At 50.4% G+C, this 13,830-nt stretch overlaps 1 protein-coding gene across 1 annotated transcript in view; it reads left to right on the plus strand.

The window, feature by feature from the left end:
- The first annotated feature begins 9,695 nt into the window (after positions 1 to 9,695).
- WDR36 (WD repeat domain 36) overlaps positions 9,696 to 13,830 on the plus strand; it is an 804,166-nt gene continuing 800,031 nt past the window's right edge. Inside the window, exon 1 of the mRNA XM_069625487.1 lies at positions 9,696 to 9,967. Coding sequence (XP_069481588.1) covers positions 9,776 to 9,967 — 192 coding nt within the window. The 5' untranslated portion in view covers positions 9,696 to 9,775. The remainder of the gene's footprint in view (positions 9,968 to 13,830) is intronic.

Consider the following 13,830-nt stretch of genomic DNA (forward strand, 5'->3'; position numbering starts at 1 on the left):
AAAATCTGGGAGTCCTAATGGACAACACCCTAACCTTAGAACCACAAGTAAACGCAATAATCAAGAAATGCTTCTTCCTCCTTCACACAACAAGAAGAATCCTACCTTTCCTCTCCTTCACCCACAAAACACTGACAATCGTCGCCCTCATCATGTCAAGAATCGACTATTTAAACAGCCTCTACCTCGGGATGCCACAATACCTCCTGAAGAAACTACAACGCATCCAAAATGCAGCCAGACTCCTCCTCAAACTATCCAGAAGAGACCACATCACTCCAGCACTAAAAATACTACATTGGCTCTCAATCAAACATTGTATCACGTTCAAAACAATGTGCATAACACACAAGGCAATCAGCCCACAGGGAGCTGAATTCCTACAAAAGAAAATAATCTACAAACCAACGAGACTCCTCAGATCAAGCAGGGAAATCTGCATGAAACCAAAACCATACATCAAGAAAAAACTAGGGGGCTCCTCTTTCCCCCACCTGACCGCAAAAACCTGGAACAATATCCTGAAAGAAATAAGAAACATCAAGGACCACCTAAAATTCAGAAAACTTCTATAAACCTGGCTCTTCACCACCTCGGAACCAAACTGAAACAACTAAACAATCAAACAGGAAACAGAGAGAACAGATTGACAGAATATATGATGGCACAAAATAACACCCAGAACCGACTGAGGGAAACTCCTACAACAACAAGTGAGACGACGCTGGGTGTATTAGAACTCAAGAGACAACCCTTTGAAGACCTTACCCACTACATGAACATTAGCAAGTAGCATACTTAGATAGAATTTTGAATGTTAGCAAGTACCACTTTTAGATAGAATTGTGAACGTGAGCCTGCGCCAAACCCAGACAGAATTGTGAATGATAGCAAGTATCACATTTAGATAGAATCGTGAACATTAGCCTGAACGGAATACAGACGGAATTGTGAATGATAGCAAGTACCACATTTACAGGCCGATTCATGGAATCAATGTGCGCCGAAAAAACGGCGCACGCGTGCGAAAACGTGCGATTCGCAGTGAAAGAGCGAAAATCGCAGTGCAAGTGCGATTATCGCACAGAAAACATCGCACATCAATTCATGGAAGTCCGTACACGCGCAAAATGTGGGTTTTGCGCTGAAAAAGTGTGCAGCGCACGCTGGCGCATGCTGGCGCACAGGTCATCGAACGCCGTGCGATAAGGCCACAGCGAATTCGCACATAGCGCGGCGCAATAACAAAAAGTAGGCAGGGGCGTCACACGCAGAATGGGGAACAACTCGTGAAAATGTGGGCGTCACGGGGGAAGTACAGGAGGCAAGTGCGCAGAACGCCCACACGCTCGCCTGCAACACGTATTCATGGAATGGAATAGGGAAAAACAGCGCACGGCCAAAGACGCGCACAGGCCCATACATGTCCGCCACACGAAAGCAGGCGGTAGCGTCCCTGCGCAGGAAAACAATGTGCGCCAGAGAAGGCCCACACGCGATCGGGCCTGGGGGAGCATGAGCGTGTATCTCAGAGGTGCGCGAGAAGTTTCACACGCGATCAGGCCTGGGGGAGCATGTGCGTGTATTTCAGAGGTGCGCGAGAAGTTTCACACGCGATCGGGCCTGGGGGAGCGTGTGCGTGTATTTCAGAGGTGCGCGAGAGGTTTCACACGCGATCGGGCCTGGGGGAGCGTGTGCGTGTATTTCAGAGGTGCGCGAGAAGTTCCACACGCGATCGGGCCTGGGGGAGCGTGTGCGTGTATTCCAGAGGTGCGCGAGAAGTTTCTCACACGCGATTGGCCTGGGCGCGTGTATTTCAGGGGTGCGTGAGAAGTTTCACACGCGATTGGCCTGGGCGTGTGTATTTCAGAGGTGCGCAAGAAGTTTCACACGCGATTGGCCTGGGCGCGTGTATTTCAGGGGTGCGCGAGAAGTTCCACATGCGATTGGCCTGGGCGCGTGTATTTCAGGGGTGCGCGAGAAGTTTCACACGCGATTGGCCTGGGCGCGTGTATTTCAGAGGTGCGCGAGAAGTTTCACACGCGATTGGCCTGGGCGCGTGTATTTCAGGGGTGCGCAAGAAGTTCCACACGCGATTGGCCTGGGCGCGTGTATTTCAGAGGTGCGCGAGAAGTTCCACACGCGATTGGCCTGGGCGCGTGTATTTCAGGGGCTCGCGAGAAGTTCCACACGCGATTGGCCTGGGCGCGTGTATTTCAGAGGTGCGCGAGAAGTTTCACACGCGATCGGGCCTGGGGGAGCGTGTGCGTGTATTCCAGAGGTGCGCGAGAAGTTTCACACGCGATCAGGCCTGGGGGAGCGTGTGCGTGTATTTCAGAGGTGCGCGAGAAGTTTCACACGCGATCGGGCCTGGGGGAGCGTGTGCGTGTATTTCAGAGGTGCGCGAGAAGTTCCACACGCGATCGGGCCTGGGGGAGCGTGTGCGTGTATTCCAGAGGTGCGCGAGAAGTTTCTCACACGCGATTGGCCTGGGCGCGTGTATTTCAGGGGTGCGCGAGAAGTTTCACACGCGATTGGCCTGGGCGCGTGTATTTCAGAGGTGCGCGAGAAGTTTCACACGCGATTGGCCTGGGCACGTGTATTTCAGGGGTGCGCGAGAAGTTCCACATGCGATTGGCCTGGGCGCGTCTATTTCAGGGGTGCGCGAGAAGTTTCACACGCGATTGGCCTGGGCGCGTGTATGTCAGAGGTGCGCGAGAAGTTTCACACGCGATTGGCCCGGGGCGCGTGTATTTCAGGGGTGCGCGAGAAGTTCCACACGCGATTGGCCTGGGCGCGTGTATTTCAGAGGTGCGCGAGAAGTTCCACACGCGATTGGCCTGGGCGCGTGTTTTTCAGGGGCTCGCGGGTGTTTTCACACGTGATCGGGCCTGGGGGAGCGGGGTACGTGTATTTCAGGGGCTCGCGGGTGTTTTTACACGCGATCGGGCCTGGGGGAGCGGGGTACATGTATTTCAGGGGCTCGCGGGTGGTTTTACACGCGATCGGGCCTGGGGGAGCAGGGTACCACTCACTGTCTGCCTTGCGTGTAGAAGAACGCGTAGCCAACACCCACCCGCTGTGAAGTAATAGCGTGTGAACCCCAACGCCTGCAAAACACACGCACCGCACCCCACGAAAAGCAACGCCAGTGCGCGATACGTCACAGACACGCATAAGCGCTAAGGGCCTTTGGTCCAATGGAATCGCGTATGCGTGCTGACGCGCTTAGGACCTTTCCTCGATTCACACGCTGACGTGCAGAATTTTCACGTGCCAAATCACTCCGTATCAAGCTGGCCACGCGTAAGCACACGGAAGACCACGCTCCTGCCCAAAAGGCTGAATTACTGCCCCCCAGAGCCCCGAGCCGCCTCCCACGAGCCATCTGCTGCTGCCTGCCTGCCTGCTGCCACCGTGCCCTGCCATTTGGTGCCTGCACATCAGCCATCTGCAGGGGTCCAGTTGCTGTGTCCACCCCTGCTGGAACAGAACACTCCCGACTGGGATACCATCGCTCCACAGCCCAGCCCCAGGACCCAGTTGCCCACCCACGCCTACCTCGTGGGTCGCCATGTCGGGGCAAACACCATCCGAGACCACTGGCGACCCCCAGCCAGAGGGGCAGAGGGCCACCAGCCTCAGTCAGAAGGAAGTTGGTGTCCTGGTGGAGCTTGTCCTGGGGCATTATGATGCCCTCTTCGGATCACCACGCGCCGACAAGGAAGGACGGGACAGGATCTTGGACGACTTTGTGGTTGCCATCAACGCGGAGGGGGTGGCAACCCGCAATATCAAGCAAGTCAAGAAGCGCTGGGAGGACTTCAGGCCCGGCGCCTCGTGGAGGGGGGCCGGGGCAGCATGAGTACCATCCAGCTGAGGGTCCTGGAACGCGCACGCCCAGCGCTCCATGCCCAGATCCTTGAGAGGCAGACCCGTCTGGAGTCGAGCGGTAAGTGGCCAAGCATTGCTGTGTGAGACAGGGCATGTTGCAGCGTGCTGGTTGTCTGATACTTGCCTGTATGTGTGACATAGGCCATGTACGCGTGTGTGTGTGCAGGGACATCATGGTCATGCATGTGAGACCAGTAATGTGTGAAGCACACGGTTGGTGTATGTGTTGAAATGTAACATGGGGAGCCCTATGCGGAATGGACACATGAGAGCGTGCCAGTCTCTGTTCCTGGACATGGGTGTGGGTGAGGGATGGGTGCTGATGCCATGTACATGTATGGTGTCCATGTCTGTGTTTCTGACCTGCGTGTCTGTGACTTGTGGATGCCATGGATGCATGACTCATGTCTGTGACAATGTTCTGATTCACTGATGCAGCCTAGTTATCCTTGCATCCACTGTGTCTGGGGTGTATGAGTCCAGATGGATGAAAGTACGTTGAAGTGTGTGCATGTGATAGGCATGACCCATGATGCATGTGAGTTCAAAAACAACATTGTATGCTTCAAGAGTCCCTTGGACAGGTCTGCTTATGTCCATAGCATGCGCCATGCCTGTTACTGCATGTGTTTTGCCTGCACTGACCCATGTGTTGTGGAGGGACATGATGGAAGTGATCTTTGACAGTGCCACTCATCTGCTATTGCTTCCTGTCTAGGGGACCATTGTACAGTACCCTGATGCTTGTGTTCTATGCCTCCCTCTACACAGCGCAAAGTGAAGAAGAGGGCGGAGACGGCGCTGTGGAGCTAAGCGGCGGGGATGCCCCCACGGCTGCAGCGGAAGGGGTGGGTGAGCCCCCACAGGGGCTTGCAACGGCGGAAGACGGTGTGGAGCCATCCAGGTTGGTGGTTTCCACAGAGGAGGAGGAGGCCGCTACTGAGCCGCACATGGGGCCTGGTGGGGTCATCCCTGCTGGTGCAAGTGGTGCAGTCCAGGGGCAGGGGCAGGAGGCAGCACAGGTCGCCGTGGAGGTGCCTGTGCATGTCACTGTCCCTGACACTGTGACTGCACCACCATGCACCAGCAGGGATGCCCCATCCCAGGCCCATCCGCAGGTAGGGGGGATGTCCATGTCATCTGACTCCCCTCCACCTGCGGACGAGGGGACCCCTGGCCGTATGGAGAAGGTCCTGATTGGTGTCGTGTAGCGCACGGCTGTCATTCGTGATGAGGTGCGTGCTTCCCGGGGGGAGCACGCACGTCATCACGAAGAGCACCGTGCCAACGTGGCCCAGTTGGGAGCGGTCATGGTCGGGGGTCTCGTACATGTGTCGGGCACTCTGGCGACCCTCTCCTCCTCTGTGGAGGCTATGCGCCAGTCGTACTCCATGCCGTCTTCCGGTCCAGATGCCACCAGGGCCCCCTGTGGACCTGCCCCGACCAATGCAGCAACCTCGGTGGGGATCCCATCCCTGCCACAGTCGGGAGTCGGAGGTCCAGCAGGGGTGGACACACCAGCAACTGGACCCCAGCAGATGGAGGATGTGACGGCATCATCGGGCAGGGCACGTGCACAACGGCGTCAGTGGTTTCCATCAGCCTGGATGCCGTCGTGCTGGCACAGGCAGTTGCGTCGGAGGCAGCGGCAGGCTCGACGTGGGAGGCATCATGGCTCGGGGCCATCAACATCAGGGGTGCAGGCATCGGCCGGAGGGCAGGAGAACCCTGGAATGGGAGTGGCTTCCATGTGGGAGCGGTTGGCCAGCAGATAGGTACGGAGCGGCAGCGGGCAGAGGAGGAACGGCTCACAATGGTCAGGGCGTGGAACTCCATGCTGAGGCAGGCTGAGTGCCTCGAGGGTTTTCGCAGGGAGTTGGAGCTGGACACTGCATTATCCCTGCGGGACCTCAGGGCCAGGGAACATGCCCGCCTCCAAGCCATTGAACAGGAGTTTGATGATGCCCTGGCCCATGACAACAACCAGTGAGCCGTCGGACTAGCCCGCTGCCCTTGTAAATAGTTATGTAGTTAGTGTTAGGTTTCCTTTGCTTTTTTATTTATTTTGGACCTTTTGGACAATGGGCCACATTTTGTACATAGTTTTATTTAATTAGGTAGTATTTTTATGTAGGTTTCATTTCTTCAGTTGGGATCATGGACCCTGGTTTGTTTATCTGTATATAGTTGACTGTTGGATTTTATTTATTTATTTTTATTTACCCATGGAGCTATGGTTTTCGGTTTTGTTTTTACCTTGGATTTACTTTCTTGAACTGTGACTTTGGACACCTTTCCTTTGGATTATGATTTGTCGTTTTTCATTATTTTACGGACATGCTGCTTTTGGTTTTTGATTCCCATTGTCATTTGTTTATTTTTAATTCCATTTATGCTGTTTTTAATACATTTTTTTCATCAAACTTCAATGTGTAGTATCATCTCATTGGTATCATGCATATCATGATATGGGTTTTTAGATTCACTGACACCCATTGGGTGTATGTGAGGGCCATGTGTTCATTTACAAACTTGCTATTGGGGTTCTATCATGTCATTGCCATTTGTAAGTGGGTGGATGCAATACTCGAGTGGGTGTTTTGCATTTGGAGGCTGACCATAAGGGCCAGGGATCTAGATTGTGATGACATGTTGGCTGGGGGATATGTGTGGGGGCCTGCTGGCAGGTGCCCCGTAATGCTGGGGGGTGGGGGTGCAGGGGGACATGAGTGGGGGCCTGCTGGCAGGTGCCCCGCAATGCGGGGGGGTGGGGGTGCAGGGGGACATGAGTGGGGGCCTGCTGGCAGGTGCCCCGCAATGCTGGGGGGTGGGGGTGCAGGGGGACATGAGTGGGACATGAGTGGGGGCCTGCTGGCAGGTGCCCCGCAATGCTGGGGGGTGGGGGTGCAGGGGAACATGAGTGGGACATGAGTGGGGGCCTGCTGGCAGGTGCCCCGCAATGCTGGGGGGTGGGGGTGCAAGGGGACATGAGTTGGTGATCAGTAGTGCAAGGAGACATGTGCCTTTGCTGGGGGGCATGCCCATGTTGGGTGGACTGCCTGCGGGACATGACCAGGGATGCAGGGTAGTCCCCTGTGGTGTGGGCTGCCTGCAGGGGCCGTGGAGGGTGTACAGGGGACACCTGGGAGGACCCACACTGCCAAATCACATGTAGGACTCCCCGGCACCCCTGAAATGCACGTACCCTCCTGAAATCGCGTGTGCAAATTCTCGCGCACCTCTGAAATACACGCGCCCAGCCCAATCGCGTGTGAAAATTCTCGCGCACCCCTGAAATACACGCACACGGTCCCCCAGGCCCGATCGCGTGTGGAACTTCTCGCACACATTTGAAATACACGCGCCCAGGCCAATCGCGTGTGGAACTTCTCGCGCACCTCTGAAATACACGCGCCCAGGCCAATCGCGTGTGGAACTTCTCGCGCACCCCTGAAATACACGCACACGCTCCCCCAGGCCCGATCGCGTGTGGAACTTCTCGCGCACCTCTGAAATACACGCGCCCAGGCCAATCGCGTGTGGAACTTCTCGAGCACCCCTGAAATACACGCACACGCTCCCCCAGGCCCGATCGCGTGTGGAACTTCTCGCGCACATCTGAAATACACGCGCCCAGGCCAATCGCGTGTGGAACTTCTCGCGCACCTCTGAAATACACGCGCCCAGGCCAATCGCGTGTGAAAATTCTCGCGCACCCCTAAAATACACGCACACGCTCCCTCAGGCCCGATCGCGTGTGGAAATTCTCACGCACATCTGAAATACACGCGCCCAGGCCAATCGCGTGTGGAACTTCTCGCGCACCCCTGAAATACACGCACACGCTCCCCCAGGCCAGATCGCGTGTGAGACTTCTCGCACACGCGTGTTCCCGAAACCTGTAATACACGTTCCCCGCTTTGCGTTTGCTGTTTGCCTGTCCGGTAAACTGGTACAGGGTTGGCGCAGCCCTTTGCGATGGTTTTGCGATCTTGATGGCTTTTCCTTGCGCAAGGGCGTTCATTAGCCTGCGTAATATCTAGAAAGCATCATGGGTGTCGGCTGGTGCCACATATAGATAGAATAGCAAATATTAGCCATTGCCACATCTAGATTGCATTGGGAATACTAACAATGCCACATTTAGATAGAACTATGAATACTAGCTTGATCCGCACATTGACAGGTTTGAAGGTAGGTCAGTGCCACATCTGGATATAATAGTGAATACTGGCATGCGTCATGTATAGACAGGATTGTGAATATTAGACATTGCCGGATCAAAATAAAAATGTAAAGATATTCACAAGCCACACCAAGAAAGAACATGGAAATTCAGCACTTATCATCTTTAGATAGCGAGGCAAATAACCAACCCACTAACAATCTCAGCCCTCTGCATACACCTATCAAACTCAAACCAAAGACAACCACAACTTAAAGCACAACAGACCGCACAAACTTCACTACACAGCAACAACAAAACAAACCACACATAACTTCGCACAACAGCACACAACGGCTACCGATTGGTAAAGCACCCCCAAGCTCAGTGAACGGTGTTAACCAAACCAAAGCTGCCAACAGCACATCACTGGTCTCTTGCACTTTTCCCGCTTGTTCCCACTAACTTCATCCCCCACCCCCTTTTCCTTTTCAGATCCGCCAGAGCGCCAAGGGACCACTCCGGTGGTGATAGCCTGCGACACATATATCCTTTAACATTAACATTTAAAAAAGAGGAAGCTCCCGCCTAATTCGGGAGGGTTGGCATGTCTGCCCCTGCTTGCCAGCCTGAAGGATTCCGGTCTCTGGAGCCCTCATTCCTCTGAGACCGCACCACAAATGTATCTAAATTGCGGATGCGCTCTGGCAAGCCTGCGAACGATGCGCTTGCGCTATCCCCCCAACGCTAGCTCTGTCACCACTCACCACATTAAAACAATCAACACATTTTAACAATATCAAATAAAAGTCAAAGAAGTATACTTAACACGCTGCTCGAACAGCAAAGAAAGAGGATAAGGCAAGATGGTGTCACTGGTTATAGGACTGAAAGTGGGATTACTGGTCTGGGAAATCACAATAATATATGGATTACCAAAAGACTCAAACCTTTTGGGAAATGTAGTTTGTTTTTCGTTGTTTGTATATATTATTGTTTTGGTTTTATGCTGTTCGAGAAGTAAAATTGAGAGAAAACCTAATCCGAGCCTCCGGTTCTTGGCATAGAATCTGATACATCCCGCATCCGAAACAGCCCTGACAGTGCAGGACATGAGAAAATTGTGAAGAATACAATGTACAATTTATGTTATTGCCCATGTATTTTTGTCGTCACATCTCTTCGATTTCTCACCGTTCCTGCAACATGTGTATGTCACTGACCACTAATAAAGAGTATGTGAAAGAGAAAAAAGCTTCGTTTTGGTTCTGTCGCTCTCGTAACTCAACAGCGCAGCCATCTTGAAAAGAGGTTGTTAACGGCTCAGTAAATTGGCGATATACCTGACCAGCCGGACTGGTAGAAAGCCGGAATTCATTTAACTATATAAACAACGCTAACATATAGAATATACATGTTTTACTTAAACCGTTGAAACAAACTATATTTTAATATTTGTATTTTATAAAAAGTATTACATCCTCTTTTAGCTGCGTTTTAAACGTTGCTCGACACGCTCTACTCTTGAAAAGCACTCAGTCCGTGGATTCGGAATTGTAAAGAAGTTGAAAGGTTGCAGGGGGGAGGGAGAGCTTTGCTCACCGTTTTAGTCCCATTTCTTTGTCGTTCGCTTGTTTCTATACTACTCTCTCTTCTGCAATACAGCACATGTAGCCTGGCTGACTAGTTTCTACTCCGCGGCGTGACAGTAGGAAAATGGAAGAGGCTCGTGTGGAAATGTCTGACCAGCTACAGAGGCAGAGTCGTAGTCGTGGAAGCGCAATCTTTAAGGGATTCAGGGCGCTGGGACTTTACTCCAACCACCTACCTCACGTGCTACGATATCACCGCAGACACCGCGAGTTCTACGTTGTGACCTGCGTCGGGCGAGCCTTCCACACCTTTAATGTAAGCAGAAAGGAGGGTGGCAGCAGGCATTTTTTTGCATATGTTAGCTGTGTCCCGACGCTGATCTGCTGGCAGCTTCACCAAATAGCATATTTTGATAACTGGGAAAATGCTCGTCCAACTTTCCCAGTGATGATCGCTTGCGGACATGCCAATATGCCATGGGGTGCTCATGCTGGCATGCATGGATTTGAGCTTTGTATTCTGGAATATTCATTTCTCATAATAATCACAAGTCGTCTACAAGTTCCAGGATGCATTGAACGGGAATGGCCAAGACCGCTGCCTGAAGTTTATATGGGTAAGGGATGCAGGCCGGAGTGGCATTAGAGAGTAGAGGGCGATGCATCACAATCATCCTTTTGACAGCAGACATGATTGGAGGCGCAGGGGAAAAGGAACATTCCCTCATGCCAGCATGCAACCTTACATTGTCTTTAACTTTATATATGGAATAGGTTATGTTAGAAAGTGGACAAAAAAAGTCAGCGTTAGGATATGCGAATATAAAATATTGTGATTGGTAGTAGATTCAAGATTTCTATAATGTTGGTTGAGTGAGAGAATAGGGAAATGCACCTTGTCCCAAATTCGAAAATGCAAGTGTTGCCAACTTGGAAACTGGCAATTCCATAACTGTTTGCACCCTAGTCTCGGAGCCTGTATGTTTTCAATGTATGGAAATCCAGTGCATATTACTAACCACAAGGGGGTAGTGGGGGTGGGGGGGTGGTTGGGATGGAGAACTAGTGTCTAGTAACAGTGTCAAAGTCGCTGTGATTGGTGACCAGGACCCTTATGTATCCTATGGGGTCCTGGCCTCCCACACCCAATCGCCCCACCCTCTGCCTACCTCGCAGCACTTATCTTGGCACCCACCGGCCTCCTTCCTGTAGGCTTGTAGGCTTGCACTATCTACCCAATGTGGCTCCAGGTCGCATGACCCTACATCTTACTATGCACTTCATATTCTGCCGGTCCATGAGCACGGACGTTCCAGCACCTATCCCCACTTCCCCTTTTCTCGCTTCACTTTTGCGTTCTGAACAATAACGAGGCATAGTAGGTTTGTTCCTCATCATCCACTGTATTATTGCTTCAATCGCATGTTCCTTCCCTGTTGCCCTGTGGGCGCTTTGAAACAGAATTGACTTACTGTATAAGCGCTTAACAAATGCACAACAAATAAGCACTAAGATATAAGAATTCTGCATTTGCAGTGTGGAGAAGCATGTAGAGAAATGTAAACATTTTAACATCGTTTGATCTATATGCCACTTCCGCAGCTATTTACACTCACCACTTATTACTATCTCCTCCTGCCTAGCACTTCATAACACGTGGATCAACTTTAATTTTATTGTACTGTGATTATTTTGTGTACAGTGTTTAAGAATGTGCGTGCTATAAATCAAACACTTATACCCCCACAGGAATTTAAGGATATCATCTCCACTGGAACTACTCCTAGTTCATGGAATACTGCACACGTGATCCTGATTTTCAAGTGTGGGGGCAGGACTGATCCTAGCAACTATCGTCCAATTTCATTGATCGATGCCGACTGCAAAATCTTTTCGGCATTTCTGCTCTGACACTTGGAAGAGTGGTCATCTATTTACCACCCGCTAAACCAATTCCAGACTGGTTTTAGAAAGGGACACTCAGCTAACATCAATGGATTTGTCCCTGAAATTTATCCAAGAGGAGACCTGTAATCTACCAAGGGGCTGCACGTTTATGGCATCAATTGATTTAACTGCCGCATTCGACTCCATCGATCGAGGCAGGCTTTGGGCCAAATTAACCAAGTGGGGGCTGCCGGAGGGGCTGCTACGACTTATTTCGGGGGGTCTATGAAAACTGCAGTATCCAGGTTCGATTGAATCAGAAGGGGGATCTATCGAAGAATATGTTACTTCCAGGGGGTGAGACAAGGCTGCGTTTTAGCGCCTTGGCTCTTCAACCAGTATTTCTCGGAAGTAACTATATCCCTGGCTAATGAGGGCTTAGTTGCCCCAAGAATCGGCAAAGGAGAAAATTGTCTGCCTAATCTATGCAGACGATTTCTTGATCTTTGACTGCACTAAGGTAGGGCTACAAAGATCGTTGAACATTTTTGAAACTTTTGCTAATGACAACGGGCTAGTTATCAATCCAACGAAAACAAAGATCCTTGCATTTAAAAAAAAAAAAAAAAAGGGCCCAACTATAGGCTCTGTGTGTTATGTGGGCGCCATGCCACTGAGGCTGGTTGAGTCGATCCGTTACCTGGGCTAGATGCATTAAATCTGCGAATGAGATCTTGTTACATAAGGCAAAAATTCTGGAGTTCCAGGTTCTCCAAATTGATCGCACGTTTGGTAGATTTTCTTTGAAACCCTCGAGGATGTTCTACGAGGGGAAAAATAGTCCCTAAGATGATCTATGGACTAGAGTTAAGATCTGAGAACCTCTGAATGTGTTGAACAGAATTCAGGGGAAAATCTGGAGGCGCATCATGGGAGTCCCGAACGCAGTACCAATCGCAGCAATTCGTTTTGATCTGGGACTAGTGTCATTATGGGCTCTGGTTCAATGGGCTCTTCTGGTTCTCAATTCCAAAATTATTTCGCCCATACCCGATTCTCTTTACCAGCTAATGTGGCGAAATCTTGATAATTCCCAGGTACTAAAGGCCCTAAGAATTCGAGCAGACTTAATTCTGGCTGAGATTGGAATGACTGTGGAAACTTTAATAACCCGGTGGGGACCAAGTGGGCCCTATTTGACCATGATTGGGCATTGAACACCGATCTATTCCATTGTTACCCATCGATGAGTCATCTGACACATGAGCATAGAAGAAGAGGCACTTTATCTAGGATTCTGATACAATTCCCTAACTGATTCTATCAAGGTATTCTCCTGAGGGTAAGGTGGAACCTGCTCCCCACAAGAGAAATCCAACTTGAGAGATCCCTTATCGCTCCGGAGAATGCCGCTTATAGGTTCTGCCGAGGAAAATTGGATTGGGCACCTGGTCCTTGAATGCCCCCCTTAGAAGGCCTTTGAGTTAATTTCCTAAAGCAATTGGTAATGTCTTCTTATCTCTATGATGAAGACTTAATATGGAAATATTGCCTTCACAACCACAACATACGTAAAGGGCTGGCCTTAACTGGCTTCATTGAATTTCTGCACTTATAGGCTGGAATTAGTCTACCTGCTGTATTGGGACATGTCATATTTTGTTAACACTGAGCCTTTTGCTACCCGTTTGCTCTCTGAATCTTTTGGGGAACTCTGGATGACCGAGTTTTGATTTTAGGGAATATTCTGATTTGTTGCACCACCAGATCAAATAATTGCTATTTTTAGATGTTATTTTATTTTTGGTATTTTTTTCTTTTATTATGGTGGTATTTCTCTTTATTTGTGATATGAAATAGTTGATGTTGATTTCTTTTCTTGTATTTGATGTGGTTTTCTGTTTGTTATTGATTCTATGTCTTTTGTAAAGGTTTGAATTAACCAAATCCAATAAAAATAAAAAAAGAATGCCCCACATAATCTAGAAAAGCAGCCTTTCCTTACCCTCTTTCGTAGTTTAAAAGGCTGCTAATGGATGGTGAGCAGTACCTTCCTGGCTCCAGGAGACACACCTGCGGTTATTGTCCATACCTTTTGCTAATCCCTGACAGCCCCTCTCTAATTTTGTAAGAACAGCCCTTCAAATGTGGATGAATAAAAAATTCCTCCTTTTTCCCAGGTTCCATCATGTAGCTGTGGCACACAGATTTGTAAGGGAATCTTCCAGAGACCCTTACCTAGCAAGGGAACACAGATAATGCAATCTCGGGATTGCAATATTATCGGCAAAT

Source organism: Ambystoma mexicanum, chromosome 6p, assembly GCF_040938575.1.
Source record: "Ambystoma mexicanum isolate Mex_15411 chromosome 6p, UKY_AmexF1_1, whole genome shotgun sequence".
In the NCBI taxonomy this organism is placed as follows: Eukaryota; Metazoa; Chordata; class Amphibia; order Caudata; family Ambystomatidae; genus Ambystoma; species Ambystoma mexicanum.